The sequence below is a fragment of the Salmo salar genome, chromosome 10, assembly GCF_965601325.2.
Source record: "Salmo salar chromosome 10, fSalSal1, whole genome shotgun sequence".
In the NCBI taxonomy this organism is placed as follows: domain Eukaryota; kingdom Metazoa; phylum Chordata; class Actinopteri; order Salmoniformes; family Salmonidae; genus Salmo; species Salmo salar.
In genome coordinates this window covers 70,033,175-70,057,521 of record NC_138300.1, presented here as the reverse complement: position 1 = coordinate 70,057,521, position 24,347 = coordinate 70,033,175, and the positions used below count along the sequence as shown (strand labels likewise).

The window sequence follows — 24,347 nt, the reverse complement described above, 5'->3', positions numbered from 1 at the left end:
TAAACTTCTCCACAACACTATCTCGGACCTGCCTGGTGTGCTCCTTGTTCTTCATGATGCTCTCTGCGCTTTAAACGGACCTCTGAGACTATCACAGAGCAGGTGCATTTATACGGAGACTTGATTACACACAGATGGATTCTATTTATCATCATTAGTCATTTAGGTCAACATTGGATCATTCAGAGATCCTCACTGAACTTCTGGAGAGAGTTTTGCACGCCCAATTTTTAAGTTTTTTATTTGTTAAAAAAGTTTGAAATATCCAATAAATTTCGCTCCACTTCATGATTGTGTCCCACTTGTTGTTGATTCTTCACAAAACATTACAGTTTTATATCTTTATGTTTGAAGCCTGAAATGTGGCAAAAGGTCGAAAAGTTCAAGGGGGCCGAATACTTTCGCAAGGCACTGTATCCTTCCATAACACAATGTGGCCAATCCATTTTAAACAGTCTATGGGCCAATTATTACATGGATAATTTAAATTGAACACAATTGATACATATGACAATTTTAAACACATTCAGACATTAAAAACCCACACAGACATCCAAAAAGGAGTACTTTACACCATGTCGAGTTTATTTCACAGTATTTCAGAATATCTTTAGGTAAACAATTTTTTTGCCATTTTTTTCCAAAATGTTATATCAGTACTGCCACATTTTCATAAAAATAGTTGTTCACTTCGGTCTTTGAAACTACAGTATCAATGGTGCAGTAAACCATATTTTGTAAGAATACAGCTATACAGGGTGGATTATACATGGTTAAGACGACACAGGTATACTGAGCTTAATGGGAGATGCATGAACATGTCATCCTTCAGATTTATCATTAGTCATCTTTTTTTCTGTATACAAAATCACTCACAACAGGCAGGCAGGGGACAGCCTCAAGTGGTACACAGAAGGCTGAGTGATATCGTCCGCGTTCCTAGCTGACTACATTGGAGACACATGCCAGATCTCACAATGACTGGAGAGGTGTTTAACATATCACCTAACCACATACTACGATAAAGCAGTCTGACGCCCGACTGCACAGTCTATAATGTGGCACACAACCATTGGTGGATGCAATGCATTGGGTGGCCTGGAACACGACCAGTTTCAATAAAAAAAATACCATAGAAATCACATGTTTATCATCTGGACTGGAACACTGCACTCAGTCTAGTGAATCTGCATTGAGAGAAATACGATATGAGTCCTAATGTTTGGTGCAAACATGGAGGGCTCTACATGTCTACGGCTAGCCTCTGCTACAGGCTATACATCATCCCCATAGGAAAGCCCAAAGTCCACTTTACTCAAACAATTTATTTAGGCACCCATGAGATGATGACAAAGCTAGTAGGCTATAGAAGTCAGACTTTTCATAAATATTTTGTGGCACTGTAAATTTGGGATGTTTCAAAATGTATTCTGGCCAAACAGAGTCAGTTGGCTTACACCTTCGCACTAGCCACTTACTGTATGACGTGCTGTCTGATATGTGTACTGTACAGTATACTGTAATCTCTCAAAACAGTTTTGCATTCTGCTCCCTCATGCAAAAACCCCCGCTAGCGATCGCCAGGTTAACAGCTCTGCTCTACTTTCAGTAAGGCACTCAGCCCCACCTCGTATCCCATGTATCCTTCTGCTCCTCAATGACTCATATGCCTCCCCTCCCACAGTGGTGTGGTTCATGTATCACAGTAAAAGGCATAGAAATGGGAAATATAGAATGGGCAGCTGGAGTTCTCTGTTTCACGTGCTGCTGATACATAGCCCATCTAGAATCTAGATTGTTTATTTCTATGAACATGACTGATTGCATGACTGATTGATAAACGGTGTGTATTATGACTCACAGAGTTCCTAAACAATGGATTTAAACACCTTGAAAGTTCCATTTGACTCAATAATGGACAATTTTTAGTTCCATTCGACAAAACTAAATTACACAAATACACAACTGTTAGCTACAGGTAACTGCGAAATAATGAAAACACTTGAGTAAATGAGGGATACAAAGTATATAGAAAGCAGGTGCTTCCACACAGGTGTGGTTCCTGAGTTAATTAAGCAGTTAACATCACATTATGCTAATTGTCATGTATAAAAATGTTGGGCAGGCCAGTATTTTGGCCATTTGGCCCAACATCAGGGCACGAGTGGTCACTGAATGGTTTGATGAGCATGATAATGATGTAAACCATATGTCATGGTCATCTTAGTCACCAGATGTCAACCCAATTGAACACTTGTGGGAGATTCCAGAGCGATGCCTGAGACAGCGTTTTCCACCAACATCAACAAAACAATTTCTGGTAGAATCTATGCCAATGTGCATTGAAGCTGTTCTGCTCGTCGTGGCCCAATGCCCTATTAAGACACGTTATGTTGGTGTTTCCTTTATTTAGGCAGTTACCTATACCCAGTGAGGATGTCCACTCTACATTCTACTTCTAGAAGAATTTTGAGTCCCTGTTTGATGATGGTGGTTCATGCACAAGACCACCGAGGGCCGACTCCTCTGCACAGGCGTTGCTGACATCGGCCAGATTTTACGATGCCTGGATTGGTATTTTACGTATCAGCTAACTGCATCATATGCTACCGCAATCTGTCAGTCAATGACACAGTCAATGACGTGGCACGCAACCATTGGTTGATGCACGTAGTGTTTGAACAGGGCTATGTGACCTGCATCACTCTAGTCCCTTGTCAGCTGACTACACACAGAGTCTTTAATATGTAGTATATAATTAAAGGCCCTGGAAATATGAATCTTAAAATATGGTCCCGATATCTGTTTTTTTATGTTCTTCTAAAATGTTACTACAACAATGCATAAAAAGAAACACTAGGCATATTTTTGGGAGATGACCAAGTGTACATATTTTTCACATTTTTTCATTTACAGTATGTACGATATATCAATAGACATGTATGATGTCTCGGCGACAGAGCTCTGTCCAAAAACGTTCACCTTTCAGAAGGATTTTAAATTAACATCCCTCCCTCCGTCTCCCTCAGTTCTATAATCTCATCATTCTCTCCATTGGACAGAAAGTTAAACGATAGGCAAACGACCTCAATATTCCAATCTCTCTTTAGATAAGTGTCATCCCATCAGTGGTTAAAACTGACCATCCACTTTAGGTCTGATGGAGATGACTGGTGAAACAAGGAACATGTCGATAGCTCACCTTGGCTCAGACCCAAAGAGCCTAGTGGGATAGCAATGGGATTTGTATCATCAGGTTTCAAAATGGCTACCTGGACTAAAGTGTTGAGTTGAGCGAGTCCTCTTTTTGTTTACACACCAGCTGTAATATGTCCTTTGGTTTTGAAGGTAATGGGTATAATTATCGTGAAAGAGGGAACAACATGAAAAAACAACTTTTTGATTTCAAAGAAAGAGAGAGAGAGAGAGAGAGAGAGAGAGAGAATAAAAGATCCCTCTGGCATCTGATGGTGTGAGTGGTAAGTTGGACTTGGGAGCCTATGTACAGCCAGCCAATCCAACCCAGTCAGAATCCAGTCTGAGCCAATGTAAACCAATCTGATCTGGATCCGTTTTCCCTCCTGACTGTGTAGGTCCCAGGACCTCAGGGTGCCGGGCAGTCTGTCACCCCCAGGTGGCTTCCCTGGGCCCTAGGAAGGCGGCTGTACTCCTTCCTGCAGAGCCGTCCATGGTTTGAGGGGGGGCGGCAGAGCCCCTTCCTCATCCCTTGGCTGCAGACCTCTCAGCTCAAGCCCCTCCTGGAGGTTCACGCGTCCCTCCCCACGGTCCCAACTGCCTCCGTTCAGACTCACACTCAGGTAGGAAGAGTCCCAGAGCCAAGCGGCGGTGTTTGGATCCTGCGTGGGTGTGTGCTGCTGCTCTCTCTCCTCTCCGCAGACCTCCATCTAGCTTTGGGGGGCCGCGGCAGAGGTTGGGGCTCTCGGGGTCCCCCCTCCAACTCCTCAGGCCACTGCAGGGTTCTTTGCCTACGGACGGTGCCCCTGGGCTGGGTGCACCTGCCACCTGTAGCCCCTTTCGTGGCGCTGGGGTCTGGAGAATGGGCTGCCATACGCGGTGTGGCCTCTGGTGGGGGGAGTTTGGGGTGAAGGCTGGATGGGATAAGAAAGATGAGGTGGATGGCTGCTGGGGGTCAAGGGTCACTTCCTGCAGGGCAGAGAGGGCTGGAGGAATGGCATCCCAGGGGGAGGCACTGTCTACTGAAAGAGGAGGAGACTCACACTACAGGTTGATACGCAGTGACAGGCACACACACGCAGGCAAGTACACACACACACACACACACACACACACACACACACACACACACACACACACACACACACACACACACACACACACACACACACACACCCACCGCACACACACACACACACACACACGATCGTTTTGCCTATGAATAGATAATGATAAAGATAGAAAATGTATCTTCATCCACACCCAGATCTCTGTTCACACACATGCAGCTACAATATCATCACCAGGACAGTCAGGACTATATAGATATAGATCATTATGTCAGCATCCCAAATGGCACCCTATCCCCTATATAATGCACTACGTTTTTACCAGAGCCCTATGGGGTAATACGGGTGCCATTTGGGATGCACACTGTGTGTGACAAGAGTAACTTTCTGTGAGTAAAGAGGTGTGTGTGCATATGTGAGGACGGCCCTGGCCAACACTGAGAGTGCACATCACTGCACACTCAACCGTGGTGGTGGTCCTCTTCAGACCTGATTGTTTTTTCTACCGAGACCACCAGAACCAAACACATGCCTGATTGTCTCAACAGAAAAAAACTGATATTACCATGCACACTGATGCAGAGACACATGCAGTGACAGACACACACACGTGCATACACACACATGTAGGATATACGCACACACGCCAGCATGCACACACATAGGATACATGCCCGCACACACACAATTGCACAAACTCACACATGCACACAAACAGGTTTAAATTAGAGTCAGAATGGAGAGAAAGACATGCAGCTTTTCACGAACCGTGTCTTTAGAGTGGCCCATTAGGAAGAAATAGGGGGAACTTAGCGTGTCACTTTTCATGCACATGGAGAGGTTGGAAGGTACCATTCCTAAGGGAAGGGGAGTAAAAGTCTATACCAATCATTAGAGTTAAAGCAGGGGTTAAAAATAGACCCTTTCACAACTGTTAGCTCACAAAGTATAGTTTGATACGGAGAAAGCATCGGCAGAAGACTGGGCATGGGTTATACTTGAGAGAAATACAGAGGACAGAAGAATATTGACAAAAGAGCACACATAAAGTAGATGCTGCTTGAATGTCGGGTTATGGAAGCAGATTGAATTAGCTAAAGCTTTTGTTGTATCAGTTAATATGGATTTCAGGTTCCACAGAGCAGCAGCAGTAAGAGCAGGCAGTTATGAAAAATGTGAGTTATTATCTGCTGTTTATAGCAAACATCATGGTTAGGGCTGTGGCGGTCATACAATTTTGTCAGCCGGTCTCATGGTAATTGACCACTAATTAACATAAACACTTTTAGCATCTCCGGCCTCCACGCATAACCTTCAAGCCACTGATGAAGACCTTTTGGAAAATCTACATTTTAAAAAAAGTCTCAAATCCATTTAATATAGCCTACACCATCACAATAAATTACATATTTTGGGCAGGTCTAAAGAAACATGATATGAAGAAAATGTATCCTATTTCAGAAGAACAGACTAGCATATTCTGAGTTGTCCTTATGTTAGGCCCTGATCTGGCTATGCCATGTTGCTGTGGGCTACAGGGCCTAACATTCAGCAGATAAGATTTGCTTATAATTCCCGTAGCATTATTTATATTATTTTATAGTAAGAAGAATACAACTGAAAATAGTTGGATAAAATAGAAAGGATATTTTTCTTAAATGATTTCCGATGGAGTGCGCACTATTCTGTGTTGAGCGGTTAACAAAGTGATCATTTGAAACAGTTTCTCCTATATGCTTAATTCAGAGTTATTTATGTAACTGTATGGTGCAACTCTAATGATGATTTGAAAAAAGACACATGAAAGGCCTAGTTGTGAATGAAAGACTAATGAAGTGTGTGCGCTCTGCTCTGTTTCTTGCACAGGCTGCACACACTTCATCAGTCTATCATTCACAATTTGTCAAGCACTTGATAATATTCTCACCCATCAGACTTTTATCAATTTAATCTTGTCTTTACATATTCTCACGGGCGTCGTCAGGATTGGACCAAGTGCTCATCTTCTTAATTTATTTAAAGAAAACACTTAAACAAATTAAACAAATGACGAAAGACAGTTCCATCAGGCTCCCAGGCTATACAGAAAATAACCACCCACAAAACACAAGTGAAAACAAACCCAACTAAATATGGATTCCAATTAGAGACAATGACAACCAGCTGCCTCTAATTGAAGGTCATTGCCAAAAACCCAACATAACAAAACTAGATATAAACATAGAATTAGAAAATATAGAACATAACCCCAAAAAACTCAGAAACACAAAAAACAAACACCCCCTGCCATGCCCTGACCAAACTACAATAACAAATAACCCCTTTTACTGGTCAGGACTTGACACATATACTAAATAATATGTGTGAAATTAGTTTTGATTTAGAATGGGCCATTTTCATGCACCTGTTAAAGACCTCATGCACTTAAATAGCAAATGGAGGACGCTTTTCCCATGGTTCATTTTCATGCCAGCCAGGTAGGCTACTCTGGTTGTAAAGTGAAGCAATGTGCTTAAAATTAGGAATGTTGAGAAATAAACATAGTAGGGCTAGCCTATACAAAGCTTATGGGATCCTCCTCTTTGAAATAGAGGCCACCAAAACCGTTTTCTCACACATTTGCATAGCATAGCCTATAAAAATGTTGTGTAACATGGGCTTAAAGGAACACTTATTTCATTCTATGCATCAACCAGCTATGAGGAGGTGGCTCTCCCTGTGCAACAGCTGATCCTATTCTACTCAAACTCTGAATGCAGGGCTCCCATGAAGTGTTTGATTAGATTTTTGATGGCATTTGCATTGAGGGACAATAGAGCGCTGAGTTCCAGGCCATTAGCGACTGACTGGTAATACATTTGGTAGGCTATGAATGACCATCAGTTGCATCAGAGCGCAGTTTTGGAGAAGTCTAGTTACTGTGACTCAACATTCAAGTCAAATTTGACTGCTGTCATGACTCGTGACTGTGCTGGTTACCATAACAGCCCTAATCATGGTTGTAACATTTGCAGTGGTATGCGTTAGTGTGTGAGTGAGTGTGAGAGTGAGAGTGAGAGAGAGAGAGAGAGAAACTGAACAAGAATTAACTAAAATAACAAGAGCAAGAAAGAGACAGTCACCCAGAAACAAAAAGATGGTCTGAGAGAGAAAAATGTAATTAAAGAGAGAGATAAATTGATAGAGCAAGAGAAGGAAAGAGCGAGAGAGAGAAATAAATATGGGAGGTGTGTTTGGAGGATACCCACCATACTCAGGCACCTGTCCTGTGCCTCTCTTCAGCAGCAGTCTCACCCGCCTCCCCCCCGCCTTGATCAGCTCGATGGCCCGGGCGTGAGTCATGTCTCGGGTACTGTCCCCATTTATCTCAATGATTTGATCCCCCACCTGAGAGAGAGAGTGAGAGATAGAGGGGAAAGGCAGTGAGAGAGATTTAGAGAGACAGAGAGAGAGAGGGGGAGAGAGGGGGAGAGAGAGAAATAGAGAGAGGGAGAGTTAGAGAGGAGAGACAAAGCGATTAAAAAGAGAAAGTAAGGATGGGACAGGATGAGCATTGAGAGAGGTCATACTGTATGAAGTACTGCATCACTATTGAGATGGAAAATAATGTGGCTGCATTTCAGACAGGACAAGAAGTGATCTTACTTACCCTCATTCTGCCATTGCGGATGGCCGGCCCGTCCTCGGCGAGCCGCAGCACAAACAGATCCATCTTGTACTCCCGCCCCCCACGGATACTGAAGCCAAAACCCTTCACACTCTTCTCCAGCTCTACCGTGAAGTAGTCAAAGTCCTGTTCACAACACAAAACCAAGAACCAACATTCATTAAAGCCAATACATAGCCAACCAATAACCTGTCTGTAATCTGGGATGTGTAGTTTTACATGTCTGTAATATGGGATTGTGGGGTATGTTGTCTAACCTGTAGTGTGTAGTAGGGGAAACCCGGATCGGCAGTCTAACCTGTGGTCTGAAGTCTGGGGGGAACCCCTAAATGCAACTGTCCACTGAGTGTTGTCTGTTAAAGGGGATTCTGGGATTTGTAATCTTAACATTGATGTGTAGTAGTCTTACCTGTGGTCTGAAGTCTGGGGGAACTGTGCCAGTGGAAGCTGTGCAGCTTTTGAGTGTTGTTTGTACTATGGAATTCTGGGCTAATTCTGGGCTACGGTATGGTGTGTACTGTAGTAGGGAAGTCTGGGATATTCAGTCTTACCTGTGGTCTGAAGTCTGGGGGAAACTGTGCTAGAGGGAACTGTGCAGCGAGTGATGTCGAGTGCTGTCTGTAGTCGATGAGGGGAGGAGGGTGCCGGTAGTCCAGCGTGGGCGGCTGTCGGTAATCAGCCACTGGAGGGTGCCGGTAGTCGACGGGGGGCTGCCGGTAGTCGGTGAACGGAGGCTGGCAGATGTCTGGTTTCACATCCTGCCTGGCTTTCACCTCTGACCTGTGGACAACAGACAGAGGGTTGAGTGTCTATGTCCCAAATGGCACCCTACTCCCTTTGTAGTGCACACACACACAAACACACACACAAAACCTTCAGACTTTAACCCTCTATCTAACCCTGGGAGTTAGAGCCAGAAACTGTGGGACTCTAGCTCTTTCAATAGGCACCCTTCCCTTGACCTTAGTGTCCACATTACTAAGGACCTATCATGGTCCAAACACATCAATACAGTCGTGAAGAGGGCACAACAAAGTTTCTTCGCCAGGAGGCTGAGAAGATTTGGCATGGGCACTCAGATCCTCAAAAGGTTCTACAGCTGCACCATTGAGACCATCTTGACTGGCTGCATCACTGCTTGGTATGGCAACTGCTTGGCGTCTGACCATAAGGACCTACAGAGGGTAGTGCGTACGGCGCAGTACTTCACTGGGGCCGAGCTCCCTGCCATCCAGGACCTTAATACCAGACAATGTCAGAGGAAGGCCCTAAAAATGGTGAAAGACTCCAGTCCCCCCAAGTCAGAGACTGTTCTCTCTGCTACAGCATGGCAAGCGATACCGGAGCACAATCTGATATCAAAAGGCTCCTGAACAGCTTCTACCAAAGACTGGCTACCTGGACTATTTGCATTGATCACCTTTTATTTTGCACTTGCAATGGCTCAATGCGTACCTACTGGAATCTACCCACACACTCAAACATACTACATTGACACTCCAACACAAACAAACACACAAACATACTCTAACACAAAACACAAAAGCATATTGACGCCATACGCACGCACGCACACACACATATATAGATACACTTTAACATGTTAGGGCTAGGGGGCAGTATTTACACGGCCGGATAAAAAACGTACCCGATTTAATCTGGTTATTACTACTGCCCAGAAACTAGAATATGCATATAATTATTGGCTTTGGATAGAAAACACCCTAAAGTTTCTAAAACTGTTTGAATGGTGTCTGTGAGTATAACAGAACTCATATGGCAGGCAAAAACCTGAGAAGATTCCTTACAGGAAGTGGCCTGTCTGACAAGTTCTTGTTCATCTTGACTCTCTTTATTGAAAACTGAGGATCTTTGCTGTAACGTGACACTTCCTACGGCTCCCATAGGCTATCAGAACCCGGGAAAAAGCTGAATGATGTAATTCCAGCCCCTGGCAGAAAAACATTAGCGCCTTTGGTAAGTGGTCTATCAGAGGACAATGAGACTGAGGCGCGTGCACGAGGCGACCCCATGTTTTTATTTTCTCTCTCTTTGTACTAAAACACAGATTCCCGGTCAGAATATTATCGCTTTTTTACGAGAAAAATGTCATAGAAATTGATTTTCAAACAGCGGTTGACATGCTTCGAAGTACGGTAATGGAATATTTAGAATTTTTTTGTCACGAAACGCGTCAGGCGCGTCACCCTTCTTTACCCTTTCGGATAGTGTCTTGAACGCACGAACAAAACACCGCTATTTGGATATAACTATGGATTATTTTGAACCAAACCAATGTTGTTTAATTTCTTTACTTACCTATTGTTCACCTAATACCTTTTGGCACTATTGGTTAAAGCCTGTAAGTAAGCATTTCACTGTAAGGTCTACACCTGTTGTATTCGGCGCACGTGACATATAAACTTTGATTTGATTTGATATAACATATTGTAATACACTGTGTATTTCTGTCTCGGTTTTAGAAACCACTTATACTATTCACATTCAATCTCCTTCTTGTATTGCCATCTGTCCGGTGTGGTATGGCAATAAACGTATGAGCTGTGCATCTGTCTCCTGCTGGTCATTTCTGTCTTGTACCTATACTAAACCGGCACCTCTGTCAGAGACCATCACCAGTAGGTGGCACTCTTTCACACACACTCTTCATTGCCAAGGCCAGCAGCAAGAACCGGATCACTTTCCTAACCTTAAACAGTCATGTTTTCCTCAGTCATCACAATAAATAGTAGTAAGCAATAAGATGTTGAGTTGAGGTGAATCAAAACCAGAGCTTTGACTAATGCCGTGATGTGTTTGATTGTAGCTCTGCCATAGTCTGAGGTGTGTAGGGATTACTTTGTGTGTGTTCTGTCTGGGCGGACCACGACAGGAGGTAAAGGCAGGTGCGCGTGCGCACACACACACACACATCACAAAGCACTCTCTTTGGGTGTGATACACACACACAAACGCCCAACCTTCACGAAGGCAGTTCTCTCTCTGGGTGTGACAGGGAACATAGTAACCCTACGGCTGGCCACTAGGTATTATAATGAGGATATCTAAAGGTAAATTACTCACTTTGGCATCAGTTAAGTGGTGTGTTACACAACCGAGCAGAGAGAGAGAGCGAGAGAGAAACAGACTGCTTACCTGTCACCTGCTGAAGTTTATAGCATGCAATATTATACTGCAGCCTGCTCAAACACACACACACGCGCACACACACACACACACACACACACACACACACACACACACACACACACACACACACACACACACACACACACACACACACACACACACACACACACACACACACACACACACACACACACACACACACACACAATCTGTAAATGTATACAAACCTCCACAATCTTAGCATATGCCCCCCTCCCCACACACATGTACACACACAACCAAAATCCACCCTCACACAATCCGTCATGCACACACACACACACACACACACACACACAAAACGCCATGTCCAAACTGCATAGGAGAAGCATCCTAATAACTGTAGTTGTGACTTGTGACAAAAATGACTGTCACTGACAGATAGGGTCAAGCATTACTCTCTCTCTACATACCTTCCATCGTGGAGGTAGAGTGGGGGAGGGTGACTGGGCAGATGGGCGACCGGGCTCTGCTGGGCCCCTGGCGGGTTGGGCTGGGCGGCTGCTCCTGGGGCCGGCTGGGTGTCTACTGCTGGTACTTGGCCTGGCTGGGCTGTTGGTGGTGCTGGGCCTGCCTGGGAGGCTCCTTGGCTGGGCTGGGTGGCTACAGGGCTGGGCTGTGCCTGGGGGCTGTGTTTCTGGGTCATGGGGCTCTGCTTCTCTGAGCTGGGCCCTGAGTTGGGATCTGAGATGGAGAAATGTAGTTTTCATGGTAACAACAGATATGCTTCGTAGTAGTAATGGAGAGGTTTCATAGCAACAGTTGACACAAAACAACACTGTGTGCCCTGAGCAGAGGGAACAGAAGAAATCTAATTGAAAACTAATTGAAAAATGAACATGACGTAATAAGAAAAGGAAATGTCAGAAATGTCACTTTAGTCCCCAAAGATGTAGGCACTGTTCTCTCTCTCGCCATTGTTATATATTTATATCTCTCTCTTAGTCTCTCTTTCTATTTTCCCTTTCCATCGACCCCTAACAGACATTATAAACTGGGTGGTTTGAGCCCTGAATGCTGATTGGCTGACAGCCATGGTATATCAGACCGTATACCACGGGTATGACAAAACATTTATTTTTACTGCTCTAATTGTGTTGGTAACCATTTTATTATGGCAGCAAGGCACCTCGGGGGTTTGTGGTATATGGCCAATATTCCACGGCTAAGGGCTGTGTCCAGGCACTCCGTGGTGTGTTGTGCATAAGAACAACCCTTAGTCGTGGTATATTGGCCATATACCACACCTATTCGTGTCTTATTGCTTAATTATTCATACAGGTTTCTCGTTAAGAGATTTTGTCAAGAGATTCTTTTTCACTTTGAAGCTAATATCATAACTTTCACAACTGGGTCATTCTATGAAAATGGTTACTTTTTGAACAGCCAACTTTTACAAATGTTACTTTTTTTTAAATCAAAACTTATAGTCAGATAATAGTTAATTCCATAACATTATAAATCAGCGTAAATGACAGCATTACATATTTTTTAGATTTTTACTACATTACGTAAAAAATGCTTCTGCTGCCTTTTTGTCACTGGTTACCTATATTTTAGATGACAATTCAGGCTTTCTAGAATGTAATTTCAGTATTTAATTTGCATATATAATCAAAGGGAGAAAAGGTTCATGATAATACTACGAAATTGTTTGGATTAGTAATAATTTACTTTTAACATGCATGTGTAAAGTTATAATGTTTGACATTTTTCCATTTATACTATTATTTCGTTTTTTTAAACATTAGGAATAATTTAGATTGAGTCATCAAAACGGAATGATCATATCCTTAAAATGTTTACTAATGAATGTAGCAACAGTTAGGTAGATTCAAAAAACATATTTAATTAAATTGGGCAACTCTGATGCCAGAACACCAATATGCCACACCAGTGACACAATGTGAAACCAATGACAAACATAAGATTATTTCAAACAAATTTGATCAATTTATTAGCAATATTTTTTATGACAAATAATTTCCTACTCTGTCACGCAATTCACGCCTATCCACAAAACTACATAGCTTGTTAAAACAGTACATATCAATTCTTGTGCCATGTGACAAATATTGTATAGGCCTACTTAATGGGATAGTTACGAAATGACATATTGGTTTCCTTACCGTGTAAGCAGTCTATGGACAAGGTTGACAGCAATTAATGCTTTGGTTTTGTGCCACAAATGCAGAAGAATTAGCATTTGAAACAGTGGCCAGGTAAACAAAAGCATGGCTTGCATACCTTGTCCATAGACTGCATACATGGTTAGGAAACAAATATGTCATTTTATAATTTGGGTGAACTATCCCTTTAAGTAACTCTGTAGATACAGAGTACATACGTCTTCCTACAGACACATGTTCTTAATCCTGACTTTGCAGTACTGGGTTAACTATCTGGAGTGGATGGGTGGGTCAACACTGCCGTTCCTGCTCTCAATCTCTCTGTGTTTTGCCTGTCTGACCCGTCATTTCCTTCGATATCGTCTTTTTTCTCTTTATGTGAGATCCTTCACTCTATTTATTTTTTGACTCTCTAAATCCTTTAAGTACGTCTGGTGTTTTTGTTTAAGGTAGACTGCTCTGCGGTGTGGGTCAGAATCCCTGCGCTGTCTGAAGAATATTTACAATTGACCTTTAACCTAGGAAGAATTTGGCAAGGATGTTGCATTTTTTCAAAGTGGTAGTTTTTATACATTTTAACACCAGTGACATGAAATTGAGGGACAGCTATTACTTGTAAATAATTTTTAATATTTATTTGGTATCTTAGTTTTTTAAGTAGTCCACTAAATAAATATAATACTTTCCTTTCTATTATGACATTTAAAGCAGGAGAAAAATATATTTTTAAAATCAAAATCTGTCACTAAACCATGACTCCTGACATGAGGGACAAGACAAATTCACCGTGCTCTACAATATATATATATACTGCTCAAAAAATAAAGGGAACACTTAAACAACACATCCTAGATCTGAATGAAAGAAATCATCTTATTAAATACTTTTTTCTTTATATAGTTGAATGTGCTGACAACAAAATCAAACAAAAATAATCAATGGAAATCCAATTTATCAACCCATTGAAGTCTGGATGTGGAGTTACACTCAAAATTAAAGTGGAATACCACACTACAGACTGATCCAACTTTGATGTAATGTCCTTAAAACAAATCAAAATGAGGCTCAGTAGTGTGTGTGGCCTCCACGTGCCTGTATGACCTCCCTACAATGCCTGGGCATGCTCCTGATGAGGTGGCGGATGGTCTCCTGGAGGGATCTCCTCCCAGACCTGGACTAAAGCATCCGCCAACTCCTGGACAGTCTGTGGTGCAACGTGGCGTTGGTGGATGGAGCGAGACATGATGTCCCAGATGTGCTCAATTGGATTCAGGTCTGGGGAACGGGCGGGCCAGTCCATAGCATCAATGCCTTCCTCCTGCAGGAACTGCTGACACACTCCAGCCACATGAGGTCTAGCATTGTCTTGCATTAGGAGGAACCCAGGGCCAACTGCACCAGCATATGGTCTCACAAGGGGTCTGAGGATCTCATCTCGCTACCTAATGGCAGTCAGGCTACCTCTGGCGAGCACATGGAGGGCTGTGCGGCCCCCCAAAGAAATGCCACCCCACACCATGACTGACCCACCGCCAAACCGGTCATGCTGGAGGATGTTGCAGGCAGCAGAACGTTCTCCACGGCATCTCCAGACTCTGTCACGTCTGTCACGTGCTCAGTGTGAACCTGCTTTCATCTGTGAAGAGCACAGGGCGCCAGTGGCGAATTTGCCAATCTTGGTGTTCTCTAGCAAATGCCAAACGCCCTGCACAGTGTTGGACTGTAAGCACAACCCCCACATGTGGACGTCCGCCCCTCATACCACCCTCATGGAGTCTGTTTCTGACCGTTTGAGCAGACACATGCACATTTGTGGCCTGCTGGATGTCATTTTGCAGGGCTCTGGCAGTGCTTCTCCTGCTCCTCCTTGCACAAAGGCGGAGATAGCGGTCCTGCTGCTGGGTTGTTGCCCTCCTACGGCCTCCTCCATGTCTCCTGATGTACTGGCCTGTCTCCTGGTAGCGCCTCCATGCTCTGGACACTACGCTGACAGACACAGCAAACCTTCTTGCCACAGCTCGCATTGATGTGCCATCCTGGATGAGCTGCACTGCCTGAGCCACTTGTGTGGGTTGTAGACTCCGTCTAATGCTGCCACTAGAGTGAAAGCACCGCCAGCATTCAAAAGTGACCAAAACATCAGCCAGAAAGCATAGGAACTGAGAAGTGGTCTGTGGTCCCCACCTGCAGAACCACTCCTTTATTGGGGGTGTCTTGCTAATTGCCTATAATTTCCACCTATTGTCTATTCCATTTGCACAACAGCATGTGAAATTTATTGTCAATCAGTGTTGCTCCTAAGTGGACAGTTTGATTTCACAGAAGTGTGATTGACTTGGAGTTACATTGTGTTGTTTAAGTGTTCCCTTTATTTTTTTGAGCAGTGTATAAAACATGTTTTGCAATATAACTGTCTTACATATGTTTATTAGTAATAAAACACTTCAATTAAATTGTGTCATTATCTCACACTTTTAAGTGGTTTCCTAGTGAATAAGGCCGGGACAGGAAAGCCACAATTTTCATAGAATTACCCAACTAACTCTTAGCACAATTTTTTTAAAGGATAATCAAAAATTGCACATTTCAAAACTGTAGGCATTAACATCTTACTTGTAACTGAACAACATCACCTGGTATTAACCAGGTATTACCATCGCCTATTCCACTCCTTGTGATCACCCACAACTGCGTGGCCAAACACAACTCCAACACCATCATTAAGTTTGCTGACGACACAACAGTTGTAGGCCTGATCACCGACAAGAATGAGACAGCCAATAGGGAGGAGGTCAGAGACCTGGCAGTGTGGTGCCTGGACAACAACGTCTCCCTCAATATGAGCAAGACAAAGGAGCTGATTGTGGACTACAGGAAAAGGCAGGCCGAACAGGCCCCCATTAATATCGACAGGGCTGTAGTGGAGCGGGTCGAGAGTTTCACGTTCCTTGGTCACTTCACTTCACCCCTACCTACCTATGTACAAATTACCTCAACTAAACCATACATTGACTCGGTACCGGTACCCTCTAAAAATATAGCCTCATTATTGTGTTACTTTTTACTTAACTGTTGGTTAAGCGTTTGTTAGTAAGCATTTTACGGTAAGGTCTACACTTTTTGTATTCATTGCATGTGACAAATAAAGTTTGATTTGATTAGAGTGCCCAACCGGAGATTGGATGGTAGGGAGTTTGATTTTATTTTACCTTTATTTAACCTGTTGGGGCTAGGGGGCAGTATTTGCACGGCCGGATAAAAAACATACCCGATTTAATCTGGTTACTACTCCTGCCCAGTAACTAGAATATGCATATAATTATTGGCTTTGGATAGAAAACACCCTAAAGTTTCTAAAACTGTTTGAATGGTGTCTGTGAGTATAACAGAACTCATTTGGCAGGCCAAAACCTGAGAAGATTCTGTACAGGAAGTGGCCTGTCTGACAATTTCTTGCCCTCCTTGATCATCTCTAACAAATACAGGGGATCTCTGGCATGACGTGACACTTCCTACAGCTCCCATGGGCTCTCAGAAGGCGGGAAAAAGCTGAACGATGTATTTCCATCCCCAGGCTGAAACACATTAGCGCGTTTGGCAAGTGCTCTATCAGAGGGCCATTAGACTGAGGCTCGTGCATGCTTTTACTTTCACTCTCTTTGTAATAAAAAACGATTTCCTGGTCGGAATATTATCGCTTTTTTACGAGAAAAATGCCATAAAAATTGATTTTAAACAGCGGTTGACATGCTTCGAAGTACGGTAATGGAATATTTAGATTTTTTTTGTCACGAAATGCGCCATGCTCGTAACCCTTATTTACCCTTTCGGATAGTGTCTTGAACGCACGAACAAAACACCGCTAGCCCATAGAGGTTAACTAGGCAAGTCAGTTAACCTCTCTAGGGTATGTGGGACGAAATCGTCCCACCTACTCAACAGCCAGTGGAATCGAGTGGCGCGATATTCAAATACCTTCAAAATGCTATTACTTCAATTTCTCAAACATATGACTATTTTACACCATTTTAAAGACAAGACGCTCCTTTATCCTCTTGACGCACGCCCAGGTTAGGGGGCGCTACAGCGATTTTTGAAAAAAATATGTGCCCATTTTAAACGGCCTCCTACTCAAACTCAGAAGCTAGGATATGCATATAATTAATATATGTGGATAGAAAACACCCTAAAGTTTCTAAAACTGTTTGAATGGTGTCTGTGAGTATAACAGAATTCATATGGCAGTCAAAACCCCGAGACAGATCGTAACAGGATGTGGAATTCTGAATTGCGACTCAACTTCAGCACTTTGCCTATAAATCACACCGTGAGCTATGGTTCATTGAGCACTTCCTATTGCTTCCACTAGATGTCCCCAGTCTTTACAAAGTGGTTTGAGTCTTCTGCTGTGAAAACTAACCCAAAGAGAGGCTGTTGATCTTGGTCACATGGGGAGGGCCGTCACCATTATGACGCCGGCGCCCCTGGCTACCCTCCCCTTTCGAAACGTTTTGAAAGACAATACAACCGTCCCCCTTGAATATTATTGGAGCTCTGGTTGAGAAAGGCCTTAAAGATTTATGTTATACAACGTTTGACATGTTTGAACGAACTTAAATATTTTTTTTTTGCATTTTGGTGAGAGAGAAGTCCCGCGCACGACGGTACATTTGGTGCAGCCTTCAGAACGCGCTAACAAGAAGCTATTGGGACATAAATTATTAACTTTTTCAAACGAAAATACATTTGTTGTGGACCTGGAATTCCTGGAAGTGCCTTCTGATGAAGATAATCAAAGGTAAGGGATTATTTACAATAGTATACAAGAGTAGATTTGATATGCGATTGTTCCAAGATGGCGCTGACCTGTAACGGTAGCCTATTTTTCTGAGTATCGCATCCCCTTTTATAACAAAGTGTGATTACCCAGTAAAGTTATTTTTAAATCTGGCATTGCGGGTGCTTTCACGAGATGTTAATAACCTCTTACATCTAGACGTTCCGCTAGCGGAACACCTGCTCCAATATCCAATGATAGGCGTGGCACGAATTACAAATATCTCCAAAATAGAAAAAAACTTCACAAAAACCCAGAAGACAGCTAAATGCAGCACTAACCTTTGATGATCTTCATCAGATGACACACCTAGGACATTATGTTATACAATACATGCATGTTTTGTTCAATCAAGTTCATATTTATATCAAAAACCAGCTTTTGACATTAGCATGTGACGTTCAGAACTAGCATACTTCCGGGGAATTTGCTAACAATTTACTAAATTACTCACGATAAACGTTCACAAAAAGCATAACAATTATTTTAAGAATTATAGATACAGAACTCCTCTATGCACTCGATATGTCCGATTTTAAAATAGCTTTTTGGTGAAAGCACATTTTGCAATATTCTAAGTACATAGCCCAGCCATCACGGGCTAGCTATTTAGACACCCGGCAAGTTTAGCACTCACCAATATCAGATTTACTATTATAAAAGTTTGATTACCTTTTGTTGTCTTCGTCAGAATTCACTCCCAGGACTGCTACTTCAATAACAAATGTTGGTCCAAAATAATCCATCGTTATATCCGAATAGCGGCGTTTTGTTCGTGCGTCCCAGACACTATCCGAAATGGTAAATCAGGGTCGTGCGCATGGCGCAATTCGTGACCAAAAAAATCTAAATATTCCATTACCGTACTTCGAAGCATGTCAACCGCTGTTTAAAATCAATTTTTATGCCATTTTTCTCGTAAAAAAGCGATAATATTCCGACCGGGAATGTCCATTTAGCTAAACAGAGGAAAGAAAACAAAGCTTTCGGTCGACGCGCGCACGAGCCTGAGTCTCACAGTACTGTAACCAGCCACTACCCAAACGCGCTATTTTGTTTCAGCCAGAGCCTGCAAAGCCACGATTCAGCGTTTTGCCGCCTTCTGAGAGCCTATGGCAGCCGTAGGAAGTGTCACGGGACAGCTAAGATCCTCACTCTTCAATAAACAGAGACAAGAAGAACGACACCTTGTCAGACAGGCCACTTCCTGCATGAAATCTTCTCAGGTTTTTGCCTGCCATATGAGTTCTGTTATACTCACAGACACCATTCAAACAGTTTTAGAAACTTTAGGGTGTTTTCTATCCAAAGCCAATAATTATATGCATATTCTAGTTACTGGGCAGGAGTAGTAACCAGATTAAATCGGGTACGTTTTTTATCCAGCCGAGAAAATACTGCCCCCTAGCCATAACAGGTTAATCTATAATTCTTAGAATGACAATATTACATTTTAAAAAGTTTTCGAATAGTAATTTAGTAAATTGTAGCGCTGTTTCACCGGATGCATTTGAACGAAAATAGTTTCTCAACGTCACGCGCCGATGTAAAATGCTGTTTTTATATATAAATATGAACTTTGTCGAACAAAAGAATGCATGTATTGTGTAACATGATGACCTAGGAGTGTCATCTGATGAAGATTGTCAAAGGTTAGTGCTGCATTTAGCTGTTTTTTGGTTATTTGTGATGCATGTGGTTGGTCGGAAAATGGCTATGTGAATACTTTGACAATATAGTCCTCTAACATTATCTAATGTTTTGCTTTTGCTGTAAAGCCTTTTTGAAATCGGACAATGTGGTTCGATTCAGGAGAGGTGTATCTATAAAACGATATAAAATAGTCCTATATTTGAAAAAAAATATATATAAAATTTTTCTATTGTTCGGTTATGAACATGGCGAAATGATTTTATGCTGGATGTTGACCCTGCATGTGGGATGGGTGCTTCAACATTAACTAACCACATTGTCCGATTTCAAAAAGGCTTTACAACGAAAGCAAAACATTAGATTATGTCAGGAGAGTACCCAGCCAGAAATAATCACACACCCATTTTTCAAGCTAGCATATAATGTCACAAAAACTAAAACCACAGCTAAATGCAGCACTAACCTTTGATGATCTTCATCAGATGACACTCCTAGGACATTATGTTATACAATACATGCATGTTTTGTTCAATCAAGTTCATATTTATATCAAAAACCAGCTTTTAACATTAGCATGTGACGTTCAGAACTAGCAAACATACCGAAAACTTCCGGTGAATTTACTAAATTACTCGCGATAAACGTTCACAAAAAAACATATCAATTATTTTAAGAATTATAGATACAGAACTCCTTTATGCAATCGAGGTGTCAGATTTTAAAATAGCTTTTCGGCAAAAGCACATTTTGCAATATTCTGAGTAGATAGCTCGCCATTACAGGCTAGCTAATTTGACACCCACCAAGTTTGGCACTCACCAAATTCAGATTTACTATAAGAAAAATTGGATTACCTTTGCTGTTCTTCGTCAGAATGCACTCCCAGGACTTCTACTTCATCCACAAATGTTGTTTTGGTTCAGAATAATCCATAGTTATGTTCAAATATCCTCTGTTTTGTTCTTGCGTTCAAGACACTTTCCGAACGGTGACGCGCGGACGCATGTCGTGACAAAAAAATTCAAAATATTCCATTACCGTACTTCGAAGCATGTCAAGCGCTGTTTAAAATTAATTTTTATGCGATTTTTCTCGTTAAATAGCGATAATATTCCGACCGGGAAACGTCTTTTTCGTTCAAAGACTGAAAATTTAAAATGGCCTCTTCACGTGCACGCGCGCCCCGTCTCATTGTTCTCAGATCGACCACTATCCAAATGCGCTACTGTTTTTCAGCCATGGACTGCAAAGTCATCATTCAATGTTCTGGCGCCTTCTGAGAGCCTATGGGAACCTTAGAATGTGTCACGTTACAGCAGAGATCCTCTGTTTTCAATAAAGAGAGTGTAGAAGGCCAAGAAATGGTCAGAGAGGGCACTTCCTGTTCAGAATCTTCTCAGGTTTTGGCCTGCCATATGAGTTCTGTTATACCCACAGACACCATTCAAACAGTTTTAGAAACTTTAGGGTGTTTTCTATCCAAATCAAACAATTATATGCATATTCTAGTTTCTGGGCAGTAGTAATAACCAGATTAAATCGGGTACGTTTTTTATCCGGATGTGAAAATACTGCCCCCTACCCTAGAGAGGTTAAGAACAAATTCTTATTTTCAATGACGGCCTAGGAACAGTATGTGTGCCTTGTTCAGGGGCAGAACGACAGATTTTTACCCCCGCCTAAGCCTCCCACTCCCCTGGGGAATGGAGCAGGACAGTTGCTTCTGGTGGATTTAGCGAATGTTTCTATCACCAATCCTGCTGTCCAACCATAGAAGCACGTCACCCACCGTAGGCCAAATGGAGGAAAGCAGCCTGTGGTGAATGGGGCTTCTTTGGCGTTGGGAAGCTTGGCAACTGGATAGTTGCCGAACAGCTCTACAGAGCGGATGGGTTCCATCCAAATCATCTTGGTGCCTGAACCCTGTCCTCGCTGGTCCTCTTGCCTTCGGAGATTCCCGCGCCATCGTCCCCCTATCCGGACTCCTTTCCAGAGGGATTCTGTCTCAGATTTTGCCTCAGACGAGCTCCTCCTCTCACTGGACCTCGAGGGTGTCTGAAGCACCGGCTCCTTCATCAGCCATAATGGGTTTTGCGGCCGGCGGGAGGCACAAAAACTGCGGTTCCACCAGCCGTTATCATCAGCAGTTCTATAGTGAGAAACATCTCAGTTCCCGGGGTAGAAACCTTGAGCTATCCTGGGTCTTGGGTACAGCACATTACTAGGCCGTGTCCTACTGTTTTACGCCGAGAAGGATTTTAAAGAACTGATTGGAACTCTGAAAGACTCCAACAAGGATCCCATTATTTCAGGACGAGCGCTATCACTGAGTCGTGGCAGTGAAATATTCAGTAGGTTGCTGGCGCTACATGACTGTCTAGGAGTCTAGTTCTGTTGGAGTTACTTTTGTGGATTACTTTGACACCTTTTGGAAACAGAAAATATTCTACAGAGAAGATGTGGTCCATCCAAATCATCTTGGTGCCTGGACCCTGGACCCATTTCTCAAGGCTGCGCTGAGACATTGACTTTTCAACATCCTGTGTTCCGCACAGGTAATTCTAACCATAAATTAAAAGCATTATCATCATACTGCAGAACCGCAACAGTTAACCCTGACTCTTGTTTTAATCCACGTCCTCGCTCAAAGGAAATTCCTAATGGTACAGTTCTGGACAATCTTGTATCTATACAAATTCAAGCTAGCCAATTGGTATTTTCAAATAGGGGGTTACCAACTGAGCATAGTATGCTTGAATTAGAGATTCTGGTTATATCTGAAGCATGCTAAATAAGACTGTGCTGGATACTGACATGTCTCTGACTGGTTATAATGTTTTTAGATTGTCACGTCCTGACCAGTAAAAGGGGTTATTTGTCATTTTAGTTTGGTCAGGGCGTGGCAGGGGGTGTTTGTTTTGTGTTTTAGTGTTTTTGGTTTAGGTTCTATATTTTTTATTTCTATCTTTAAATCTAGTTTTCTATTTCTATGTTGGGTTTTTGGTAGGACCTCCAATTAGAGACAGCTGGTTGTCATTGTCTCTAATTGGAGGACATATTTAGTTGAGGTTTGTTTCACTTGTGTTTTGTGGGTGGTTATTTCCTGTATAGTCTGTGCACCTTATGGGACTGTTTCATCGTTTGTTTCTTTTGTTTAAGTGTTATTTCTAATAAATTAAGAAGATGAGCACTTTACCCGCTGTGACTTGGTCCTATCCTTACGACGACTATGACATAGATTTGACAGAGTTGGCAGAGGTGGTGGTGTCACCATATTTATAAACAACTTAATTAAATGTTTCTGCATCTGTCTGGGTGCTATCGCCGAGGGAACCGGGGGTGCTTCAGCTAGCTCGTCAGGCTTACGCGCTTTAGCTGGCTTGAGAGGTCGTCTTGCCTCGGTGGGCTCGGCAGGCGCCCACCCCCACGTCATGCTTCAGCCGGCCAGCAGGCTCCCACACCTCAGCCGGTTCGTTAGGCTCCCACGCTTCATTATGCTCATTGGGATTTCACGCCCCAGCCGGATCGTCAGGCTCCCACGCCTGAGCCGGCTCACCAGGCCCCTACGCCTCTGCCGGTTCGTTGGGCTTCTACGCCCCCCGAGACGGCTTGTCCATCGCCCATGCCTCGGCCGGCCTGTCAGGCTCGCCCAGGTGGGCTGCTGGGTGGCGCCCCTGGGGCCTGCTCCCGCTCTCCCTCTCTGGCGCTCTTTGGTGCCAGACTGCCTATCATTAGGCACACCTGTCACCATCGTTACGTGCACCTGCGCTTCATTGGACATACCTGGACTCCATCACTATGTTGATTGCCCCTCCTATATTCTGTCCAGATGCTGCCTTGTCCTGTTCCATGACCATGTTTAATTAAATGTTCACTCCGTGTACCTGCTTCTCGTCCCCAGCGTCGATCCTTACAGGAATACTTACAGGCCATACTGGGTAAAATGCCATGTTATCTCTGTTATTTTTAAATAAATATCGATTATGTATATATCGTTCTCATTTGCTTTTAACACTATCAAGAATTAGAACAGGTCATAGAAGAAATAGTTTTAGTTACTCAGCTCAGTGGTCCTGGAATTCTTTCCTGAACATGAAAAAATGTAGCTAGGAAAGTCAGTTAAGAACAAATTCTTATTTACAATGATGCCTAGAAACAGTGGGTTAACTGTTCTTGTTCAGGGGCAGAATGACAGATGTTTACCTAGTCAGCTCGGGGATTTGACCTAGCAAACTTTCAGTTACTGGCCCAACGCTCTAACCTCTAGGCTACCTGCCGCCCCCAGTTAAACACTTGATCGATGTAAATATAATAGAAGAGTGTAATTGTCTTTAGGACAGCCATTTTTTGTGAAATTCATGTTTCTTTACATAATATGTAATTGTTGTACTGTATGTGTGTCCACAGTTTTGTTCAATGATGTGTTAGTGTATGTAATTTGTTTTGTCTGAAACTTTGTTCCCCCTGCTGCTGTTGGGCCAGGTCTCTCTTGAAAAAGAGATTTCATCTCAATGAGAAAAACTTGTATAAATAAAAAATACATCTGTCTCTAAGCAATTTGAATGTCTAGTCCTAAATGTGGGCCTTGGTAATAATGCCCCATTTAC

The 24,347-nt window shown here is 42.9% G+C and overlaps 1 protein-coding gene across 3 annotated transcripts in view; it reads right to left on the bottom strand.

Annotated features, from left to right (window-relative positions):
• Positions 1-564: 564 nt before the first annotated feature.
• Positions 565-24,347, bottom strand: part of LOC106591140 (membrane-associated guanylate kinase, WW and PDZ domain-containing protein 2) — a 401,362-nt gene continuing 377,579 nt past the window's right edge. For 2 of the 3 annotated variants that reach the window (XM_082957127.1, XM_082957129.1), the window contains exons 18-22: positions 11,535-11,805; positions 8,484-8,712; positions 7,915-8,058; positions 7,514-7,652; positions 565-4,214 (exon numbers count right to left, since the gene is read on the bottom strand). In XM_082957127.1, coding sequence (XP_082813253.1) covers positions 3,748-4,214; positions 7,514-7,652; positions 7,915-8,058; positions 8,484-8,712; positions 11,535-11,805 — 1,250 coding nt within the window. In that variant the 3' untranslated portion in view covers positions 565-3,747. Of the gene's footprint in view, positions 4,215-5,033; positions 5,123-7,513; positions 7,653-7,914; positions 8,059-8,483; positions 8,713-11,534; positions 11,806-24,347 lie in introns of all 3 variants that reach the window. The other variant, XM_082957128.1, reaches the window with a different exon arrangement.